The sequence below is a fragment of the Zootoca vivipara genome, chromosome 13 (assembly GCF_963506605.1).
Source record: "Zootoca vivipara chromosome 13, rZooViv1.1, whole genome shotgun sequence".
NCBI classification, from domain to species: domain Eukaryota; kingdom Metazoa; phylum Chordata; class Lepidosauria; order Squamata; family Lacertidae; genus Zootoca; species Zootoca vivipara.
Window position 1 is genome coordinate 53,993,277 of NC_083288.1, and position 24,246 is coordinate 54,017,522.

Consider the following 24,246-nt stretch of genomic DNA (forward strand, 5'->3'; position numbering starts at 1 on the left):
TTCAAATCCAGGTAGGTAGCTGTGTTGGTCTGATAATAAAACAATCCTTCCAGTAGCACCTTAGAGACCAACTAAGTTCATCATAGGTATGAGCTTTCTTCAGGTACTGTATCTGGAAAAGTGTGCATTCACACGAAAGCTCATACCTATGATAATTTTCAGATGACACCAAAGTGGGAGGGGCAAGTAATGGCACAGAAAACAGAATCAGGATTAAAGATTACCATTACAGATTGGAAAACTGGGGGCAAGCTAACAAAATGAATTTCCATTGGGACCATTATCAGGTTCTGCACTTAGGCAGGAAGAACCAGATGCTCAAATATAGGATGGGGGCACTTGGCTTGCTAGCAGTGCATGTGAAAAAGATCTAGGGGTCTTGGTGGACCACAAGCTCAACATGAGTTCACATTGTGATGGAGCTGGGGAAAAAAGTGAATGCTATTCTAGGCAGCGTCCACAGAAGTCTAGCACCTGGCAGCGTCCAAGAGCCCTCGCTCCAACCCACCAGGCTGTACGCTGCCCCCTGGTGGTTCCCTGACAGGGGGACATGCAACCTGCAGCAAGAGATGGAGGGTGGGGTGGTGCTGCTGCTGAGGCAGGGGGTGCTCAATTATGCTCAGGAAGGAAGCAGGAGACAAGAGGTGCATGGAGGACCATGATGGAAGCCAGAGCGCACGGAAATGCCCTTTACCTTCCCGCCACAATGGTACCTATTTACTTGCACTGGTGTGCTTTTGACCCTGCTAGGTTGGCTAGGTTTGGTGCAGAGGTCTAGTTCCCTCCCCCCGCCATGTTGTGCCACCCCCCCCCCCTTTGCTCAAAGGGGCTCTGGCACTGCCCTCCCACCCCTGTGTCACCTTCCCACAGCTGTGAGCTGGGCCCTTCACCAAACACCCCAAACAGAGAACTCTTCCCTGAACACTTCACCCCGAAGGTAGCAAAGAATAGCCAGCTTAGCCTAGCACAGTGATGGGCAACCTTTTGAGCTTGGTGTGTCAAAATTCGCCAAAAAACCGAGCATAACTTGGGTGGTGTGTCGAGAAAAAAACCCCATAATTTCACAATATTTATAGTTTAAATAACAAAAATGTATAATTGTAATATATAACTGTATTTAATAAACCAAAAACTAATTATTTAACTTATTTTTAATTTTTTTTAAAAAAAATATTTAAAAAGGGGGGAAAATAAGGCAAAACCCAGAGGTCTTTCCTCAGGCCATACTCCAATAGGTCTGCCGCTGGGGAGGTGGGCTTGGGTTGGGCCTGTGCCTCCTCGTGGCCCTCTTCAGCCCACCTCTCCCCTCACTCCCACTCGAGAGGTTTAAAATGCATTGGGGTTGACCCCCTCTTCCCCTTGCAGTTTTGTTTTGTTTTTTGCGCCCACCGTGGTCTCCTGCTTCAGTCTCCCAGATTTTTAACAGCTTCCCGGCTTTGTTCCACCCAGCCTTCAACCGCAGTATTTTAATTATTATTATTACTTTAAAGAAAAAGGGGGTGGGGAAGGGGGAGGGAAAAGGCTCCCCTCTCAAAAACAGTCAGACAAGCAGGTTTCAATTTAAAGGCAGGACAACCAGCAGTCAAACAACAGTGACAAAAGTGGGAGTGGGGGGGGGTGAGAAGTGGGGTAGGTGAGGATGATAAGGAGGAGATGAGTAGGGGGGATTTGGTGTATAAAATGAAGGGGGGAGTCTATGTATTAAAAGTGGGAGATGGGGGTAATAATAGTGATGTAGAAGTGTAAGGTCGAAGATCCCGCCACGTGCCGCGTGTCACTGAAATGGCTACCGCGTGTCAGTGCTGACACGCGTGTCATAGGTTCGCCATCACCGGCCTAGCAGTTACTTTGCAGATTCAGCCATTGCTTAACAGCAGTTCGATTTAAAAAAAGAAAAAAACGTAGCAAAGAATGAGGCATTTGGTGGAATACAACTGATTTATTAGAAATAAACAAGTTGAGGCTAAGTTTGTGTACATATAATTTCAAGTGTTCCTGTTCCTTTTTTTGTTTCTTTATTACTACTGTAACAATAGCCATTCTTATGCTGTTCCTCTCTTCTCCTCCCGATCCAACCAACCCTGGTTGACAATTCCCTCTCGCTCTCCAACCTCCAAGGGTCTCTCCTGAAGAGGCCAGAGACCATCTTGGCTGCTTTGAGTCCTGGAAGACCTGCTCCCTGCCTTGCAGGCCTTTTCCCATCTGACCACTGGATGTGCAGCTGGGGTAGTTTGTATCTGTTTTTAGTCGTTGCTGTGATTTGTGTGGAAATTGCTGGGTTTGGTTGTGTATTTTTTGATGTTTCATTTCTTGTTTATGATTACTTTCTTTTATACGATCTATTAATCTGCTATACTGCTTTCAACTGAAAATCTCAGGACGGTTTCCAGCATTAAAATACAAAATAAAACACAGAATACAGAATAAAAACCAGAAAAAATGAAGCAAACAAATAACCCACCTCCCATAACTGCATTTAAAAGGAAATTGAATGTTAAATCAGTCTAAGGTCATTCTTTCAAATTCTCCACCAATCATGAATCACCCCCAGCATCCCAAACTGGCCATCCCCCTCCCTAGCAGCTAACATTACCTTCAATCTATTCTAATACTGTACTTACTATTATTACATTAATTCCTTTGTTAGAGGCAACAACTACTCTCCTACTACTCCTACTAAAATCCCTTCTTAGCCATGAAGATCACTGAGCGACCTTGAGGACCAGGCACTACCTCACAACACTGCCAGGGAGTTGGATTAGATGACCCTCTGCATCCCCTCCAACACTAGAATCTATAATTCTATTATATTCCCCGTTGCAAGTTATTTGATGGGAAGTGAAACTTTTATTCCAGGTGAAGCTCTTTCTACATTTCAAGCACTGTCCGGGTTTCTCCATCATATGAATTCTTTGATGGGAAGTGAGTGTTTGCTTCAAGGTGAAGCTTTTTCCATACTCTTGGCATTGAAATAGTTCCCCCCCCATTGAGAATTCTCTGATGCCACAGGAGCGCTTTCCTTGCAGTAATGCCCATCATGCATTCTAAGTTTCTGCCCTGTATGAATTATTCTGTGGGAATAGAGAGTTTTCTTGTGGGTGAAGCTCTTTCCACATTCCAAGCATTCTTAGGGTTTCTCCCCTCTATGAATTCTTTGATGGTAAGACAAATATATCTTCCAACTGAAGCTCTTTCCACATTCCGAACAGTGATATGGTTTCTCCCCTGTATGAATTCTTTGATGGGAAGTGAGATCAATATTCCGACTGAAGCTGTTTCCACATTCTAAACACTGATAGGGTTTCTGCCTTGTATGGATTATTAGATGGGAAGTGAGACTGGAGCTGGAACTGAAGCTCTTTCCACATTTCAAGCATTGATAGGGCTTCTCTCCTGTATGAGTTCTTTGATGGGAAGTGAGACGGTCCTTCCTGTCGAAGCTCTTTGCACATTGCAAGCACTGATAGGGTTTCTGCCCTGTATGAATTGTTTGATGGGAAGTGAGATAGGAGCTGCAACTGAAGCTCTTTTCACATTTCAAGCACTGATAGGGTTTCTCTCCTGTATGAATTCTTTGATGGGAAGTGAGACGGTCCTTCCTGTCGAAGCTCTTTCCACAATGCAAGCACTGATAGGGTTTCTGCCCTGTATGAATTGTTTGATGGGAAGTGAGAGAGGAGCCCTGACTGAAGCTCTTTCCACAATCCAAGCACTGATATGGTTTCAACCCTGTATGAATTCTTTGATGGCAAGTGAGATTGTCCTTTCTACTGAAGCTCTTTCCACAATCCAAGCACTGGTATGGTTTCTGCCCTGTATGAATTCTTTGATGGCAAGTGAGATTGTCCTTTCTACTGAAGCTCTTTCCACAAGCCAAGCACTGATAGGGTTTATTCCCAATGGGATTTTGATAAGACATGGAATCAGAGCTGTTAGGGAAGTTATCTTCACATTCCAAAGACTGATATGGCTTCTGCACTGTGTGGATTTTCTCATGGTTTCCTTTGTTCTTCATTTCCAATTCATCACCACCTGAAACAAAGAGAGAGGTGGATTAGAGCATCAGGATTATATGAAGCCCCCAATTATTGAACAATGCTCATTAGCGCTTGTGAGAGAGGAAGAACTGAAAGGGGTTAGATGGGAAATCTTAATAAAAGTTTCACTGCCTTCTTGACTGCCATCCACAGACATCTTTACGGCAACCTGAGTTTTGAAAAGTCTGGCTCTTTTCTGGGATGGATTTTGTTTTCCTGATCATACAATGTCCTGGACATGACTGACTACAACCAAGAGGAGCAGGCTGGATTGGGGTGGGGGGGCAGTCAAGCAGAAGTGAAAGAGGGAGGCAGCTGAAGCCACTGGGCTTGGGTCCTCCTCTCCAGAGCAGCAGCAGAAAACAAGGTTGCTCCAACTTCCATGGAAGAGCCCCTTTGATACTGGGAGATCTCCTGGTGTTAACTCCCATTCTGCCAGATCCCAGATCAGAGATGTCTAATGTCAAGAAGGTGACATTCTCCTTGTCTTTTCTGTGACTGAAGACGGGAGATGGTACATCCACCCCAGTAAACATTCCTATTGATTCTTAACTGCATTCAGTTTATTTCCCGTCAGCACCAGGAATGGACGACTCCTTTGACATGACAGGGAGATGCAGATAAAGAGAATGGTGTCGGTTAAAGCATTCTCTGGATTCCTCTCAGGGCAGAGGAGGAACGGGCCCTGTCGTCTGGCACATACTTCCCCATGAAATGCAAGAACAGCCAAGGCACTGGGGGCTGGAGCACTGGGTCTGCTGCAAACCACCCACACCCCGACTCCGTTTCTGGATGCAGAGGTCATCCTACGAATTGGAAGTTAATTGACAATTAAAGTAAAGGCATGTGCTGGAGGAGATGCAACTACAATCTGTGGTACATTCAGCTGCATGGATTTAAGGTTTGAGCTGAGATAAGATTTCATTCTGTGTGAGAGATGGGGGGGAGAGAATCCCATGGCTGTTTACTTTGAGTTTCTTTCTTTACTTTTACAATTCGGCAACCCTCTCCGGAATGCAAGTTTAAATACATATACATATACATGAGTGAGGATGGAATAAATTGGAGTAACACGAAGATTAAAATACAACAACAGAGAGTCCATGTGATTTGAAAGGAAGAAGGGAAGGGGGGAAGCTCTAGTGTTTGAATGGACTATGATGGAAATATAGAGCCAACCCCCCACCCTCCACTTTTTATAAAATAACAGGGAAAAGAAATAAAGACAGAGGATTTGGAATGTAATCTAACTTGAAGGATATCAGCTATAAGGATGAAAGGAAATTGAGCTGTGGAAAAAAGACAACACAGAGGTCTTGTGTTGAAAAGGAGCATTAAATCACTCTCAGACCACAATTCATGCTAGTTATATTCCAAGGAGAAAACTTAACACATAAAAGTTAGAGACTAAGTTAAGACATACTGAATTATAAAGATATGATAGAGAAAGGCAAGAAAAATATTAAAGATTACTTTGAACTTAATTGCAACCAAGGTGTTTGGGACGCAAGCAAGGCAGTTTTAAGAGGCTATTTTACTCAGCAAAGTGCATATCAGAGGAAAATAAGGGAAGGGAAGAAATTGGATATATCTAACAAGTTAATAAGGAATGAGAAAGAATTCTTTACAAAAGTGGGAAATACTTTCTACAAGAGATAAAGACAATACAATACTCAATGCTTGCAAACCAATGCTTGTTCTCCTACCCTCAATGCTCGCCTGGTCCTGGGAGAAGGGGGACAAGAATGCTCTCCAAAGACACTGAGTCTGTCAGCTGTCCCTCCTCTGGTGTTTCTTCTTCCTGCTGTTCCTCTTCCACTATTTCCCAGCTTCTCCCCTCTGCAGCCTCTGAACTATGACCATCTGCAAACCACGGTTCTAAATCTACACTGCCCTCCTGCCCATGGGAAGGTTCAGGAGAAGGGGGCAGCCCCCACCATTTCTCCTCAGTCCAGCCGACAGTAGGAGAGGGGACAGTGATTCCTACCATTTCCCTAATTCCTTCGAGATCTTCCTGCCTCTTTCTCACCTTGCCCATCTTTGGTCATCCTGTTTCCATTAACAAAAAGGCGAAAGACTTGTGATCGTGAGCAATGCTCTGAACCTAGAAATCTCTGTCTCCAACCTGCCTTTAAATCCCCTTGACATGGGGTGGGTGGATCCCACTGGGGAGCTGAGAATCCTGCACTGAGCAACCCTATATTTGCATGTGTTAATAATGTCTGATGTGTGTGAACTCAGGATATTCCTGAATGCCTTTCAGGATGTGGGAATAAGGCTTCCGTCAGGACACCATGGCGGCTCTGGTGTCCTATTAGAGTTATGTCAATATTATACAGTATAGAGATAAACCATATCATGAATTCAGGTAAACACACATCTCCTGACACTCTAGGTGGCAATGTTGAGATCCATCAAAATCTGAGAGGTTTGTGACAGAAAAATATTGATTGAATTTCAAAACAAGTACTATGACCAAACAGGGAACCTTACCGGGAGACAGGTAGGTAGCCGTGTTGGTCTGGATCGAAGTAAAATAAAAAAATTCCTTCAGTAGCACCTTAAAGACCAACTAAGTTTTTATTTTGGTATGAGCTTTCGTGTGCATGCACACTTCTTCAGATACAGTGAAATGGAAGTTTCACTGTATCTGAAGTGCCTGGAAACTTCCATTTCACTGTATCTGAAGAAGTGTGCATGCACACGAAAGCTCATACCAAAATAAAAACTTAGTTGGTCTTTAAGGTGCTACTGAAGGAATTTTTTTATCTTACCGGGAGAGTTCATGATCCTACAAGTCTCCTCCATGACTTCCTGATGCAGAGCTCTCTGGGCAGGATCCAGCAACGCCCACTCCTCAGCCGTGAAACAAACAGCGACATCTTCAAAACAAACTGGACCCTAAAAGAAAAAAGGTCCTTCTCTTACACAACATAAAGATTATTTACTGCACATTGCTCTTTCTGCCTGTGTTGTATTAATTGGATTTGTCTGCTGCACATTTTGACTGTGGATGCATAATTTAATGTTTTGGGATTCTTTCATACTATTTTTTAATGATGGGTATGAATTTTAATGAAAATGGGTGGAGCTGCACGTTGATTTCTTCAAATCATTCTGTCTGTGCAACCATGCCAGTTTTCCAGATTTCACAGAAGAAAAAAGAGCAGAAGAGAGATTCATTTGCCCCCAGAAATGCCCTGTCTCCCCCACCCCTCAGCCTCTCTCCCCCCAAGGCTCCTTCCCCCTACCTGATCCGGTTCCTCAGCCGCTGCTTCCCCTCCACCAGGATGATGAAGAGATGGATGAGGAGGTCTTGCCAGCATCCTTCTTTCACCTGCGAGAGACAAAGGGAAGTGAGGAGACAGGAGTGCATGATGCTTCTCTCAGAGGTGCATTTGGGAGTTTGTCCTCATTTTATATTTTAATTATGTCTAAATACATCTCCTCTCCGTTGGGCTCTTGGCCTCAAGTGTCTTCCCCAAAATACTGAAAGAACCCACAGATTATTTTGAGAATAACAGGATGTGACCACACAGAGGAAAAACTCCTTCCTCCTTACCCAGCGGCCTCTCTCTGGTGTCCAGCGAAGTCCTCTCTGCCTCAGAGGAATCAGGACCCGTTTCTGCACACAGATCCTTTCCCTGAAAGAGCAACAAGGATTCAAAAGAAATAAAAAGAACTATTCGAAAAGGAATGGCAGAGGCAAAATTATAGGGATATTTGATCTCATTCCTTTCTGAAAAAGGATGGCCCATTTTTTTTAGCATTTGGGGATGTTCTCCCTCTTGTTTGGAGCCCTTTGGGAGTATCCAGAGGAAAGTCTCTCTCACCTGCTTCTCCATCTGATTCCTCTCCTCTGCCTGACTCAGGAGAAAACCTTCAGCCAGGGCCACTGCCTGAGAACTGGTTTCTGCTCCGCATTCCCTCACCCAGCTCTCCATCTCCAGTGGAAGGACAGCCAAGAACTGCTCCAAGATCACCAGGTCCAGCATCTCAGCTTTTGTGTACCTTTCTGGCTTCAGCCACTGGTGGCAAAAGTGGTGGAGTCGGCTGCAAACCTCACGGGGTCCTTTGGCCTCCTGGAAGCAGAACTGCCTGAACTGGTGGCTCTGGACCTCTGAGCGAAGGGTGTCCTCCTCTCCCAGGCTCTTCTGCCCAGAGCTTTCCCAGAATCCCCCAGTGCTCCCATTATCAATGCCCTGGCCTCTTCTTGCTCCAGGGGCAGTTGAGTCTTGCTCATCCATCTTCACTCTCAGGAAGTCCACAAAAGATCCGAAGGAACCCCTTGGTCCTCTTCTAAGTTCTGTCCGTCTGAACGAGAGGTGCTGGCAAATTCTACAAACAAAGACATTGTTCTGTTCTAAAACTGATACACGGGAAGGAGAAGAAGGTTGTTCCCTGAGTAAGCGGAGATGAGTCTGAGCTTTCTTTAAGAAAAAATGTGATCCTGTCCTCTGGGGTATTAGCCACCCTTCCCAATTTGGTGTCATCTGCAAACTTGATCAGGATGCCCTCAAGCCCATCATCCAAGTCGTTTATAAAGATGTTGAATAAGACAACATCCCTTCAAAATGACCTTAACAGATTAGACACCTGGGCCAAAGCAAACAAGATGAAATTTTTATTTTGGTATGAGCTTCCGTGTGCATGCCAAAATAAAAACTCATACCAAAGCTCATACCAAAATAAAAACTTAGTTGGTCTTTAAGGTGCTACTGAAGGAATTTTTTTATTTTACTTCGACCCAGACCAACACGGCTACCTACCTGCAAGATGAATTTTAACAGGGAGAAATGTAAAGTACTACACTTGGGCAAAAAAAAATGAAAGGCATAAATATAGGATGGGTGACACCTGGCTTGAGAGCAGTACATGTGAAAAGGATCTAGGAGTCTTGGTAGACCACAAACTTGACATGAGTCAACAGTGTGATGCAGCAGCTTAAAAAGCCAATGCAATTCTGGGCTGCATCAATAGGAGTATAGCATCTAGATCAGGGGAAGTAATAGTACCACTGTATTCTGCTCTGGTCAGACCTCACCTGGAGTACTGTGTCCAGTTCTGGGCACCACAGTTCAAGAAGGATACTGACAAGCTGGAACGTGTCCAGAGGAGGGCAACCAAAATGGTCAAAGGCCTGGAAACGATGCCTTATGAGGAACGGCTTAGGGAGCTGGGTATGTTTAGCCTGGAGAAGAGAAGGTTAAGGGGTGATATGATAGCCATGGTCAAATATATTAAAGGATATCATATAGAGGAGGAAGAAAGGTTGTTTTCTGCTGCTCCAGAGAAGCGGACACAGAGCAATGGATTCAAGCTACAAGAAAGAAGATTCCACCTAAACATTAGGAAGAACTTCCTGACAGTAAGAGCTCTTCGACAGTGGAATTTGCTGCCAAGGAATGTGGTGGAGTCTCCTCCTTTGGAGGTCTTTAAGCAGAGGCTTGACAGGCATATGTCAAGAATGCTTTGATGGTGTTTCCTGCTTGGCAGGGGGTTGGACTGCATGGCCCTTGTGGTCTCTTCCACCTCTATGATTCTATGAGAAGTACTAGGGTGCTAGATTTCATCTCCAGGGATGTGTGTGTCCACCCAGGGATGAATGTGCCTTGGGGGTTTGTAGCTGTCCGGTTTTTTTGCATCTCCTTGGGATTTATGTGGAAATGGTTCAGCGTGGTGTCTTTTTTATGCTCCCTTCCAACTCTATGATTCCATGATCCTATGATTCTCACAGGGGCCACACAGGGACCTCAGTGGGAAGCCCCCCAGCAGGACTGGGACACAAGAGCCCATCCCCCTGTGCTTCTTTCCAGCAACTGGGATTCAGAAGCATCGCTGGGGAGACAAGAGCTCAGGCCGGCAGATGAAGCCACCAGGAGCCCCTCCTCCTCCCTGCACTGCTTCCAGCCTTGCCTCCTGGGGCAGAGAGTTCCATAGGTTTGACTCTGCACCGCACCAAGAAGCGCTTTCTTTTCTCTGCCCCTTCCCCTCTCCAAGCAGCTTTCTTCACTCTCAGTAAGTCTCCAAAAGATCAGAAGGAACCCCTTGGTCCTCTGTCAAGTTCTGTCCATCTGAGCGAGAGATGCTGGCAAATTCTACAAAGGAAATATATTGTTCTGTTATAAAATTGACCTGCTGTCAGGAGGATAGAAAGGTTCTCTCAGCAAGTGTGGATGAGACTTGCTAGGAACCAGAGTATGACTACATCACAGGCCAGACTCTGAGCTTTCTCCAAGAATGAAAGGAAGGAAGAAGGAAGAAGAAGAAATCCTCTCGCCCTCCTAGGGGGAAAGTGACCAGGCCAAAAGTGGAGGCAAATGAAGGGGTTTCTGTGAGAGGAATTTGCCTGGTGGCTCCTGACTCTCAGTGTTTTCAGCCCAGGGATAAAATCAGAATGGTGATTGACAAGTGAATCATTTGTTCCAAGTGTGGACACTAGTCTCTATTGAGGGTCCTAATCCTGGGCTCCTCAAGAGTTGCTCTCCCTCCCAGCCCCATTTCAGGGCACATTTCATTTCTGCTAGCACTTTTCTAGCACTTTGCATCGCCAACATCTCCAGACAGACTCCTGGGGTGGGATCCCTTTTTCTTTGTTCTGAGGGCCAAATCCTGATCTGGCCAAGCCCCTGAGCAACTAAAGCAAGTAAAGCAAAACTCAGTTTCTTTCTGTCACTGCAACTTGTTTTAAATGGTTTTTAAACTAAAACCTTTCTTATTCGTTCAACGTCTCCCTTAGTCTCCAAGTGTCGAAGGTTTCCCTCATACAAAACCCAAGAAACAACCTGTGGTGGTTGAAAATACAGTGGTGCCTCGCTTAACAAACGCCCCGTAAGACAAAATTTTCGCTTAAAGAAAGGATTTTTCTAGCGGAGGTTGCCTCGCTAGACAAATTCGTTTTACGAAGAATTCGTCTAGCGAATCGCGGTTTCCCATAGGAATGCATTGAAATTCAATTAATGCGTTCCTATCGGCAATTTTTTTTAAAAAAATATTCAATGCATTCCTATGGGATTCGCTAAACAAATTTTTCGTTATAAGAATAGACCCGTGGAACGAATTAAATTCGTCTAGTGAGGCACCACTGTATATCTAGAGGAGTCCTAGAGAGTTGGAGGGTTTGCCTCAAATGGTGGAAGAGTCAGGGCAGGAAATATAACCCATGAGGAGAATGAATTCCTACAGAAAGTTGTCTATTTTGTGAGGGAAAGATGGTTCTGTGAGGAGAAGGGAGAGGAGAGAGTCGGGCAGAAGCAGAAATGGAGGGAAAAACCTCTGAGGGAATTTCAGTCAGGAGACAAAATGGAGGAAACCAAAACCTGTCAGAGAAGCTCAGGCTTGGAAGAAAACAGATTCAGTTTGGGGGGGGGGGATTCCCAGAGACCAGGCGGGAAAAGGCAGAGAAGAAGCCTTTCCTCTTGGTTTGGAAAGGACTTGGTTGTCCTAAAGGAGAGAAAACAGAAATCGCTTCAGAGATGGAGGTCAAGTGGAGCAGAGCCAGCCGGAGAGAGTTATGGGGAGGTCCATAAATGCAATAAATGATGATGATGGTGATGATGATGATGGCAGCCCAGGAGGAGGATCTGAGGGGACTTGAATCCAGGCCAAGATGGTGAAGAGTGGCGAGAATTTGGCAGGGGAATGGTGGCCTGGAGGCTGAGGCGAAGGAGGCAGGATTATTTATTATTATTATTTTCATTTAGTTGATTTTCATTTAATAATAATAATAATAATAATAATAATAATAATAATAATAATAATTTATTTATACCCCGCCCATCTGGCTGGGTTTCCCCAGCTACTCTGGGCAGCTTCCAACCGAATATTAAAAACAGTACAGCATCAAACATTAAAACCTTCCCTAAACAGGGGAACGCCTTCAGTTGTCTTCTAAATGTAAAATAGTTGTTTATTGCCTTGACATCTGCTGGGAGGGCTGTTATTTTATGAAATAACAGGAACGAAGGTGCTTTTTGGCTTATCTATTAATGTTGCAGCCGGTTATCCTAGTCAATAAAGACAGAAAAGGGTTCTTTCCGAGGAAGGTCTGGTTTATTAAACTGCAGCCGGCATCAGCGAGATCATTCTCAAAGGCTGACCCCCGATTCCTCTTCCGAGGACCCTTTTATAATGACTGACAAACAACTTCTTGGTCCAAGAGCATGTGCAGAGTGAGATTACATCATTTTGCAAATTAGCAGATTACAAAAAGAAGAGGTCTCCCTTGCTCAGACACTACCCAAGCAAATTCTAAATCTGTCTCCTTCCTCATTTCTTCCCAGACGCACATTGCAAACACAAGCAAAATATCCAGACCCTTCCACTTCCCCTTTTCTTCCTCCAACTCTTGACTTTTGCCATTTCTGATAAGTAACGCATTCAACACGGGAGTTGGGTGGCTCTGACGACACTTTCTGCTCAACTTTGGGGCAAGGGCAGGTAAATACTGTTTGATCCCTCTGTCATTCCCACTTGTTTCCGCCTGAACCCACATTCACAGACATGAAGAGAGATGCCTTGAATCTGATAATTCTCGCATTTGGAAGCTACCTATGGGAGTTCAAAAACTCTGGTGCAGTTTTTTAAAATGTTGGCACAGATTTTGTTTATGAGGAGACAGTTCCATCAAGGATGCAAAGACAAGTTGGGGGATGAGTGTTCAGACCCCTGGGCTCTCACTTGTGGGGTGCCTCAGGGTTCTATCCTCTCCCCCATGCTTTTTAACATCTATATACAGTCGCTGGGAGAGATCATCAGCGGGTTTGGGCTGGGTGTTCATCGGTATGCGGATGATACCCAGCTCTACCTCTCTTTCAAATCAGAGCCAGTGAATACAATGAAGGTCCTGTCTGAGTTTCTGGAGGCAGTTGGAGAATGGAGGATGGCTAACAGATTGAGGTTGAATCCTGACAAGACAGAAGTACTGTTTTTGGGGGTCCTGAATGGGGCAACTGTGCCCCTGAAGAATTGGGTGTGCAGCCTAGGAGTCATTTTGGACTCACAGCTGTCCATGGAGATGCAGGTCCATTCTGTGTCCAGGGCAGCTGTCTACCAGCTCCATCTGGTACACAGGATGAGACCCTCCCTGCCTGCAGACTGTCTCATTAGAGTGAAGCATGCTCTGGTTATCTCCTGCTTGGACTACTGCCATGCGCTCTACGTGGGGCTACCTTTGAAGGTGTCCTGGAAACTACAACTAATCCAGAATGCGGCAGCTAGACTGGTGTCTGGGAGTGGCCACTGGGACCTTATAACACCAGTCCTAAAGGATCTTCATTGGCTCACAGTCCATTTCCTAGCACAATTCAAAGTGTTGGTGCTGACCTTTAAAGCCCTAAAGTGGCCTTGGCCCAGTATACCTGAAGGACCATCTCTACCCCCATCGTTCTGCCCAGACACTGAGGTCCAGCACCGAGGGCAGTCTGGCAGTTCCCTCACTGCGAGAAGCGGAGTTACAGGGAAACAGGCAGAGGGCCTTCTCGGTAGTGGTGCCTGCCCTGTGGAACACCCTCCCATCAGATGTCAAGGAGATAAAGAACTACACAAATTTTAGAAGAAGTCTGAAGGCAGTCCTGTTTAGGTAAGTTTTTAATGTTTGATATATTATGATTTATATATATGGTATATATATTGGAAGCCGCCCACAGTGGCTCAGGAAACCCAGCCAGATGGGTGGGGTATAAATATAACATCCAAACACCACTTAAAACCTTCATGGAAGAAGAGATTCTCGCATTGCAGGGGGTTGGACTAGATGACTTGGACTCCTTTCCAACTCTACGAATCCATGATCCTATGATTCTCACAGGGGCAACCCAGGGGCCTAAATAGGAAGCCCCCCCAGTAGGGCTGGGGTGCAAGAGCCCCTCTCTCCCACCCCACCCCCTGTGCTTCCTTCCAGCAACTGGGATTCAGCAGCATCACTGGGGAGACAACAGCTCAGCCCTGGCACCGGAAACCAAGCAGAGCCTCTCCTCCTCCCTGCACTGGTTCCAGCCTTGCCTCCTGGGGCAGGGAGTTCCATAGGCTTCACTCTGCACCGCAGGAATCATAGAATCATAGAGTTGGAAGAGACCACAAGGGCCATCCAGTCCAACCCCCGCCTTTCTCCCTCCTCTATATGGCATCCTTTAAGAAGTGCTTTCTTTTCTCTGTCCCCTCCCCTCTTCCAACAGTCTCAATTTACTGCATGGGTCTCGCTTTTTTGTATGTTACATATAAATCTTTCTCTCCAACTACAACGTAGATGGCCCGGATTCCTCAGTATGGAGGGGGTTTATTTTCAGGCCCTTTCCTTCCCTCCCCAAAGCTATGGATGCAAAGGAAGGAAAGAGTGACAGATGTCCTGTGCCCTGGTCCACCTACCAGGCTGTGCAGAGAGGAAGGGGGCAGGAGCCTCTCTCCCCCTGGACTTGGGGGGTCCCCCCATGCATGAGCTGAGCACACACACCAGGGCCGTAGCTGGGGGTGTGAAGAATGCCCACACCAGGGGCACAGACAGAGGGGGGGGGTTGTATGTCAATCCTATGACCCCCGAGGGCTGTGCTTGGGTGGTCAGTGAAGTACAGGGTGGCGGGGAAGGAGTTGAGAATTGGGGCCACAAGGGAGCGGGGCAAGGTGGGTGTTGAATGAATGAATGAATCAATCTTTATTTGCATCAGCCACCAGGCATAGCAATAAAATAAAATGCCGTATACAGAGGATAAAGGTAAAAAGTTGATGACATGAAATACATTTTGGGGGTTAGGATCAATAGTCAAATGATGGATCTTATTCTACCTGACCTGGTTAAAAACCTTGCAACTTTTGCTGTCACCAGTTCATCTTGATCTGCCAAGAGAATGGAGACCGCAACCGGGAGGGGTAACAACCTCGGTCCTCCAATCTTTGTAAAGAGGGACATGAGCCACCGATTCGATCCTGCCATCTCCACAGGGACATAACCGTGTTTGCAGTGGGATTTTTGGGAATCGATCTTGCGTGTCTCTATTTCGGTATTATTAAGTTATGCAAACAGGGGAGGTACAAGGCGGGCGTTGAAGGGGGGGGAGAAAAAGCTCCCCTCACCCGCGAACCATGTTTGTTCTCCTCTTTGGAGAGCGATCCTGCTTCTCCCAGCAGAGGGGGGGTCCTCCTTTGTCCCCTCCCTAAGAGTAAGTTTCCAGGGGTCTCCGGGGGGGGGGGGACTGCTTCCCCTCGCCGGGTCTCCTGGCTTTACCCAAGGAAAGGGGGGGGGTCCTGTTACCCCTCCCCGCCTCCCCCAGGAGCAAGACGAAGGAGCTGCTCTGAGGCCTTGGTGTTTCCAGATGGGGGGCAGCCTGCCCCCTCCTCGTTCCCAACCAGACTCCCATTCCTCGCCTCTGGACCCCTCATAAAACCTTTATATATCCCCCCCCGGAAGATTCTTGGGGAGTGAGAGACTTTCCCTCGAATCACCTACAGGGAGGCGGAGAGAGGAAAGGGGGGGAGCCCTTGACTAGGGGGCGCCCTCTGGACGCTTCTGCCGGGGGCGCCAACTCTGCCCCACTTCACCCCCCCCCCCCGCGCCCTCTAGGGAAGAGAGAGGAGACTCACCCGGCGAGGCAGCCTCGGCCAAGGCGAGCAGATCCCCCACTTCCGGGAGGGAGAGGGGCTTGGGCTCCGGAGAATCTGCCCCCTCCCCACTACTTCCCGTCCGCTCTAGGAACCCAGCTCCGCTCCTCTTAACCCTTGGAATGCCAGGCGCCCCTCTCACCGTCTCGGCGCTTTCTCTCTCCCAAGCAGATCCCGAGAGGATTTTCGGGCGGGGGGGGCCTTCGCTCTGGAGGACCCGCCCCCTCCCCCGGGATTTCCCCGTCCTCTCTAGGAGGAAGGCGGGTCAGCTGCTTTTAACCCTTCGGACGGGGAGGACCAGAGGGAAGGGGGAGGTGGAGGGACGGCAGAGGGAGATGCTGGCAGGCCAGACGGGGACCGGGCCCTTCTGCATGCCAAGCAGGTACCCTTCCCAGCTATGGTGGCCCTTCCCAGACTATTCAAGGGACGGAGCTGTGAGCTGGGTCTTGACTGGGTCTTCCACCAAAGAGCCCCTTCATTCCAGCTGCCACCTCAGAGTATTTTTAAATTTTCCTTTATGATTTATGATTACCTTATTTTTCATTTATTAAATTTGTATACTGCCTTCATTTGAAGATACCAGGGCAGTCCCCAGCATTAACATTAACATTCAAAATAGAAACACCAATTACATAATAAAAACTAAAATGAAACACACCAATATTTCCCTCCCACAAAGAAACTTAAAAGGATAAAGTTTAATTAGCCAAAGGCCTGATAGTTATGTTGATGTTGTAATTACTTAAAAACCCTTCCAAACTCACAGCCAATCATCACTCACCCCCAGAATTTAAAACTCCCCCTCCCCCCAGCTAACATTGCCTTAAATCTATTATAATACTGTACTTACTATTATTACATTAATTACTATGTTAGAGGAGTATACAGCTTTATATAAAACACCAGAATAAAGCACCCAAATTTTCAGCAGAAACAAATACATGAACAATTTCTAAGAGTCTCATGGCAGAGCCAGTATAGTATATTGCCTAGCGTATTTGACTACACCCTGGGAGATCTGGGTTCAGGGAGATCTGGGTTCAAATCCCTACTTGGCCATGAAGCTCACTGGGCAGCCTTGGGGGGCCTAACCTCCCTCACAGTTATTCTCACGACTGACAAGGAGGTGAAGAACCATGTAACCCCAAAAGAACATACGAAGAAATGAGATTCTGACTAAACATCAAGAAGATGCATTTCAGTTGGGTTAGACTAGACAACCCTAAAGATTCCTCCCAAGGCTACTACAGTAACTCCAGGATTTCCCCCACTGTGAGTTCTTTCATGGGAAGTGAGATTTCCTTCTAGTTGAAGCTCTTTCAACATTCCAAGCACTATTCAGGTTTCTCCATTGTATGAATTCTTTGGTGGGAAGTGAGACTATTCTTCCGAATGAAGCTCTTCTCACATTCCAAGCATTTATATAGTTTCTCCCCTGTATGAATTCTTTGATGGGAAGTAAGACTACTATTCCAAGTGAAACTCTTTCCGCACTCAAAGCATTGATAGGGCTTCTCCCCAGTATGAATTCTTTGATGGGAAGTGACATTGGCCCTCTGACTGAAGCTCTTCCCACATTCCAAGCACTGATATGGTTTCTGCCCTGTATGAATTCTTTGATGGGAAGTGAGGGCAGAACTCTGACTGAAGCTCTTCCCACATTCCAAGCATTGATATGGTTTCTCCCCACTGTGAATTCTCTTATGTCGAAGGAAGTCTCTTCTTGTAGTAAAAAACTTCTCACATTCCAAGCACTGATATAGTTTCTCCCCTGTATGAATTCTTTGATGGGAAGTGAGACTGTCCTTCCGACTGAAGCTCTTTCCACACTCCAAGCACTTATATGGTTTCTCCCCTGTATGAATTGTTAGATGAGAAGTGAGACCGGAGCGATGACTGAAGCTTTTTCCACATTCCAAGCAGTGATAGGGCTTCTCCCCAGTATGAATTCTTTTATGGGCTTTGAGAATTGGGCTGTGATTGAAGCTCTTCCCACATTCCAAGCACTGATAGGGTTTCTCCCCACTGTGAATTCTCTTATGTCGAAGGAAGTCTCTTCTTGTAGTAAAAAACTTCTCACATTCCAAGCACTGATATAGTTTCTCCCCTGTATGAATTCTTTGATGGGAAGTGAGACTATCCTTCCGACTGAAGCTCTTTCCACACTCCAAGCACTTATATCGTTTCTCCCCTGTATGAATTATTAGATGAGAAGCGAGACCGGAGCTCTGACTGAAGCTTTTTCCACATTCCAAGCAGTAATAGGGCTTCTCCCCAGTATGAATTCTTTTATGGGCTTTGAGAATTGAGCTGTGATTGAAGCTCTTCCCACATTCCAAGCACTGATAGGGTTTCTCCCCACTGTGAATGCTCTTATGTCGAAGGAAGTCTCTTCTTGTAGTAAAAAACTTCTCACATTCCAAGCACTGATATAGTTTCTCCCCTGTATGAATTCTTTGATGGGAAGTGAGACTATCCTTCCGACTGAAGCTCTTTCCACACTCCAAGCACGGATAGGGTTTCTTCCCAATAGGATTTCTTTGATGGGAGCTCTGACGTAAGTTCTCTCCACACTCCAAATCTTGATATGGCTTCTCCACTGTGTGGATTTTGTTGTGTTGTCCCTTGTTCTTAATTTCTAATTCATCACCACCTGCAACAAAGAGAGGAACAGATCAGAGCCTAAGAAAGAAATGGAGTTCCCAGTTTTTGAACAATGCTCATGAACATTTGTGATAAAGGAAGATCTGAACTGAGTTAGATGGGAAGTCTTACTGCAGAGATCACTGCCTGACTGACATTCACTGACATATTTATGGGAAATTCAGATTCAAAAAGCCTGTTATTTTGAGAGATGAACTTTCTTTGGCTCAGTCATTGAACCAACTCGATCTGCAAGGTCAGAAGTCTATTTGAATATGAATTGGATTCTCTGTCTACCAATTACCTAGCACCCAGGGGAGAATTAAACTGCTGGGTAATGACAGAATCTTAAATGGGTATGGAAAACAGATCAAAAAGCTCTAACTACTGGTGATTTCAAAAGATTAAAATGAATACATAGTTCTGAAACTTTGCCTTTAACTTCTAAAATAATCTGTTCATAAATCTCCTATCTCTATTTTTCCTATGTGGGATGGACTGAAAACTGATGGTAACTTTTTATAAGAGAAGCAGAGACGATCAAAGGAGGAGAACTAATAAATCATAATTAGTAAATCATAGCAAAGATAACTGTAAGGGAGAGACTGTATAGAGAACCTCCCCCTTGCATCAGAAGCAGCTCCTCCCCAAGCAGTGATGGTAGCGAGGGCGCTGAGGAAACTAGTCAGGAAGTGGAGAGAGAGGGCCAGGGCTCTGGCAGCACGGGAGAGCCCCGGCTACACGGGAGGGAGGAGCAAAGAGAGGGGGAAAGGGGGGAGAAGGAAAGCATGGAGCGTAGACCCTTTCCTCCGGTTCCAGAATTACGCAGGAGAAGGAGGGGAAGGAGGTTTGCTGTCCCGAGACTCTTATGTTGGAGGAAGTCACAGGGCGGTTCAGTGCCGGATTCTGCATTGGACTGAGTAGACATGTCTTACACACCTGTCTCACTGTAAATAGACTGCACAAATAAAAACTGTTTAAAGACAAGCATGTGGAGCGTCATTACTCTAGAGTAGTCGCAAGAACCTCTGACAATGAATACCTTTTGATTTTTTTTGATATGCAATAACCAACAGCTAAGAGATGACATGCGCAGAATGGCTGGAGAGGTTTGAGAGAGACTGCAGATGAGAGAATGGACAGAATCTGTTGGGGAAACATCTGAGACAGCAGTAGATGAAGAAAAGTCCACAGCTTTACAACTGTATGAAGGGATGAAGAAAGAAAGAAAGAAAGAAAGAAAGAAAGAAAGAAAGAAAGAAAGAAAGAAAGAAAGAAAGAAAGCTGTTCTGAAGCCAGAAGAGATTTATGGATGATTGGAGGTGGAAAAGACTGAGGACTGAGCTGAAAATTAATACACAGGCAGAAAAAGTGGGAAACTTTCAATAAAAATCATTCTTTTTTATAAAAAGTTCCTTTGCTGCACCAAAAAATGGACAGAAACAAAAACCTGACAGAAGCTACTTCCAGAAAGCCTGCCCACATCCTGATCCTTGTGCAAAAAGGCAGAAGCAGAGGAACAATACAGTGTTACCTCGAGTTACAGACGCTTCAGGTTACAGACTCCGCTAACCCAGAAATAGTACCTCAGGTTAAGAACTTTGCTTCAGGATGAGAACAGAAATTGTGCAGCGGCGGCATGGCAACAGTGGGAGGCCCCATTAGCTAAAGTGGTGTCTCAGGTTAAGAACAGTTTCAGGTTAAGAACGGACCTCCAGAATGAATTAAGTTCTTAACCCGAGGTACCACTGTATTCACAGACAAAACAGTCCCTAGCCCTCCATGCAAGTTGAGCTGTGGGGGTGTGAGAATCCCAGGTGCTCTAGGGGGCAACGTTGGGATCCATCAAAATATGGGAGGTTTGTCCCAGAGAAATATCTATTAAATTCCAAAAGAGATATGATGACCCAACAGGGAACTTTACCAAGAGAGATCATGGTCCTGCAAGTCTCCTCCATGACTTCCTGATGCAGAGCTCTCTGGGCAGGATCCAGCAACGCCCACTCCTCAGCCGTGAAAGAAACAGCGACATCTTCAAAAGAAACTGAAGCCTGAAAGAAAAATATCCTTTTCTTAGGCAGCATAAAGATTATTTCCTGCACGGTGCTCTTTTGCTTCCTGCCTGGATTGTTTTAATGGGATTGGTCTGCCGCACATTTTGATTATAGATGCTTTATCCAGTTTGCCAAATGGAAAAATCCCCTCTCTCCTCTCCCTGTGTGTTGCTCTGAGATGGAACGACTCTCCAGATGTCCTAAAGACAATTTATAACGAATAATGCTAGTGACATTCAGAGTTAAGGTGAATTGGCAACTCATTATCCTCAGTCCATAAACCTTCATTAATGGCATTTTCAGCCTTTGTTAAGGGCAGCTTTGACAGAAGCAGTGAGGGGGGGGGATTTGTTATGTCTCAGAAACGCCCTCTCTCCCCCACCCTCAGCCTCTCTCCCCCCAAGGCTCCTTCCCCCTACCTGATCTGGTTCCTCAGCCGCTGCTTCCCCTCCACCAGGATGAAGAGATGGATGTCTTGCCGGCATCCTTCTTTCACCTGCGAGAGACAAAGGGAAGTGGGGAGACAGGAGAGCAAGATGCTTCTCTCAGAGGTGCATTTGGGAGTTTGTCCTCATTTTATATTTTAGTTATGTCTAAATACATCTCTTCTTTGGCCTCTTGGCCACAAGTGTCTTCCCAATACCATATTTTTTCACTCCATAGGATGCACCTAGTTTTTTAGAGGAGGACAAGAAGAAAAAAAATGTTTTGCTTTCTTGAATTGTCCTAGGCTCAGGCTCTGGCTTTTGCGCGGTGCAGGAGGGGGCATCAGCCATCCAGGAGGGGACAGAGGGAGGGGAGTCAGGAATCACAGTTTGTTTGGAATCACAGAGTTTGTTTGAAACTAATGTGGGGCTAGCATGCAGCAGCATTTGCTATCTCGGCCCCCTTCTGCCAGGTGCACAATTTGAGATTTCAGGGAAGGGATGGTCAGACCAAGATGCTCAGGGAAAACCTTGCATGCAGCCAAGATAAAAATACCCTAGTCCAAAAGTTCTGTATATTAAGGCGGGATTCACAATAAAATGCTTCAGAAATTTCATGAAGACTTTAAAAATAAGTTTGTGGAGATGCAAAGGACTGAGAGATGAGAAACAGATAGAAACCAAAATGGAGAGAACCAAAACCAGGGCATGTGGCCCCTTTCTCAAGGGACCCAGAGCCAGGATTGTGCCTTGTGCAAGCACTTCGGCTTGCAGGGGTGGAGGGTGTAGGGGCAAATGTTTTAGATGCCATATCTAAAGCAACAGCAGCAGCAACCACCACCAGCCGATTCTCCCTGCCCATTCAAAACTACCCTATAAGGGAGAGTCTGATTCTCAGAAAGCCTCCTCTCCCACATGCTAGCTTTGCAAGTGTGAATACCCAACCCCCCAAAAAAACCTGAATCTGAAGTGATCCTGTCCAGAAATAGATACCTAAGCAAGAAGCAGACAAGAAGCAGCGGGTGGAGATTAGCAAATGCTAAGGAAAGAAGAGCTGGACCATAAAGAAGGCTGATCGCCGAAGAATTGATGCTTTTGAATTATGGTGCTGGAGGAGACTCTTGAGAGTCCCATGGACTGCAAGAAGATCAAACCTATCCATTCTGAAGGAAATCAGCCCTGAGTGCTCACTGGAAGGACAGATCGTGAAGCTGAGACTCCAATACTTTGGCCACCTCATGAGAAGAGAAGAATCCTTGGAAAAGACCTTGATGTTGGGAAAGATGGAGGGCACAAGGAGAAGGGGACGACAGAGGACAAGATGGTTGGACAGTGTTCTCGAAGCTACGAACATGAGTTTGACCAAACTGCGGGAGACAGTGGAAGACAGGAGTGCCTGGCGTGCTCTGGTCCATGGGGTCACGAAGAGTCGGACACGACTAAACGACTAAACAACAACAAGGAAAGAAGGGGTGAAAGAGAGAGGGGGAAAGAGAGAGGGAAGGAAGGAGGGAGGGAGGGGAGAGAGAAGGAAGGAAGGAAGGAAGGAAGGAAGGAAGGAAGGAAGGAAGGAAGGAAGGAAGGAAGGAAGGGGTCAGAGAGAGAAAGAAAGAAAGAGAGGGGGGAGGAAGGAAGTAAGGATGGAAGGAAGGGTGGATGGAAGCAAAGTGAGAGCCGCGCACAGCGCCCAAGCGGCTCTTGCTTTTCTTGCTGGTACAGCGAGCTGGGAGAAGGGACGGACTGACGGGAGCTCCGTCTGCCACCCCCCCTCCCAGCTCACCGCAAAGCAAGCGGAGTAGGCTTGGTAACCGGCAGCAGGGGGGGAGGGAGGCACCCCAAAAGCGCTCCTCCTGCCTTCCATGCCTGCTTTCCAATGGAAGGCAGGCAGCTCAGCCCGGGAGAAACTGTTGCTTTTGCAAGCAGAGTGACAGCCTCTTTGGCGCGCGCCTGCCTTCCGGGGCTGCTCATTCCTCCCCCCACCCGCCACCGCCCGTCGCTCGCAAAAGAGCTGTGGTCGGGAGAGGCGCAGCGCCTCTCTCAACAGTGCCTCTGATCCCTGCTCTAACTAGCGGCAAAGGTGGGCAGCGGCAGAGGCAGTGGGGGCGACTAGCAAGAGCAGGGATCGGAGCCTGCAGTTGGGAGAGGCACTGGCTCAGCGGCAGAGGCATCCCTCTGCGTGGACTGCAGCGGCAGCCGAGGGATCCTGCTGCCGGAGCCATGTCATTCGCTCTATAGGACGCACAGAGATTTCCCCTTACTCTTGAGGAGGAAAAAAGTGCGTCCTATGGAGCGAAAAACACGGTACTGAAATAACCCCCAGAGTACAGTAGTTTGAGAATCGCCAGAATGTGACTGAGAAAAAACTCCGTCCTCACCCAGCGGCCTCTCTCTGGTGTCCAGCAAAGTCATCTCTGCCTCAGATGAATCAGGACCCATTTCTGCAGACAGGTCCCTTTCCTGAAAGAGCAACAAGAATTTGTAAGTGAGAATGTGAGGAAGGGTTAGAAAAGGAAAAAGGATGAGCAATTAGGAGAGTTTTTTAGGATCTTCTCCCTCCTGTTTGGAGCCCCTTGGGAGTATCCAGAGGAAAGTCTCTCTCACCTGCTTCCTCTCCTCTGCCTGACTCAGGAGGAACCCTTCGGCCAGAGCCACTGCCTGGGAACTGGTCTCTGCTCCGCATTCCCTCACCCAGCTCTCCATCTCCGGGGGAAGGACAGCCAGGAACTGCTCCAAGATCACCAGGTCCAGCATCTCAGCTTTTGTGTGCCTTTCCGGCTTCAGCCACTGACGGTCAAGGTGGTAGAACCGGCTGCAAACCTCTCGGGGTCCTTTGGCCTCCTTGCAGCGGAACCGCCTCAACTGCTGACTCTGCACCTCTGAGTGGAGGGTGTCCTCCTTATACAGGATCTCCTGCATGGAGTTGTCCCAGAATCCCCCACTGCTCCCAGTTTCCATAATATGGCTTCTTCCTGCTTCAGGGCCAGCTGGGTCTTGCTCATCCATCTGTGCTCTCAGGAAGCTTCCAAGAGAATGTAAGGAATCCCCCTTTTCACCTGTCAAATTCTGAATGAGATGTGCTGGCAAATTATACAAAGCAAATTCATTGTTCTGTTATAAAATTTGCACTATCAGGAGCAGAAAAAAAGTTCTCTATTAAGTGTGGATGTATGGGCCAGATGCTTCAGGGCCAGCCAAGTCTTGCTCATCCATCTGTAGAAAGGAATCCAGTTTTTCTTTGTCCAAGTTTTGTCTGTCTGATTTAGAGGTGCTGGAAAATACTGCAAAGGAAATAGATTGTTTTGTTATGAAATTGGCACACAGTCAGCAGAAGAAGGTGGTCCTCTGAGTCTTGGATGAGTGTGGATGAGTCGTGCTAGGAACCAGGGCTGGACTGCACCACAGGCCAGACTCTGAGCTTTCTTGAAGAATGAAAGGAAGAAGGGAGAAGAAGAAGAAATCCTCTCGCCCTCCTAGGGGGAAAGTGACCAGGCCAAA

At 46.6% G+C, this 24,246-nt stretch overlaps 2 protein-coding genes across 2 annotated transcripts; both read right to left on the reverse strand.

The window, feature by feature from the left end:
• Nucleotides 1-1,735: 1,735 nt before the first annotated feature.
• On the reverse strand, nucleotides 1,736-23,667 carry LOC132591130 (zinc finger protein 260-like). Its single transcript, XM_060281407.1, has 4 exons — nucleotides 23,491-23,667; nucleotides 23,127-23,208; nucleotides 16,983-18,282; nucleotides 1,736-3,899 (listed from the first exon to the last, which is right to left on the reverse strand). Exons 1-4 carry the CDS (start codon nucleotides 23,665-23,667, stop codon nucleotides 3,128-3,130), a joined length of 2,331 nt encoding a protein of 776 aa, XP_060137390.1. The 3' UTR covers nucleotides 1,736-3,127.
• On the reverse strand, nucleotides 6,685-15,604 carry LOC132593076 (zinc finger protein 202-like). Its single transcript, XM_060282012.1, has 5 exons — nucleotides 14,822-15,604; nucleotides 7,871-8,375; nucleotides 7,600-7,681; nucleotides 7,289-7,374; nucleotides 6,685-6,938 (listed from the first exon to the last, which is right to left on the reverse strand). Exons 1-5 carry the CDS (start codon nucleotides 14,962-14,964, stop codon nucleotides 6,786-6,788), a joined length of 969 nt encoding a protein of 322 aa, XP_060137995.1. The 5' UTR covers nucleotides 14,965-15,604; the 3' UTR covers nucleotides 6,685-6,785.
• Nucleotides 23,668-24,246: the final 579 nt, after the last annotated feature.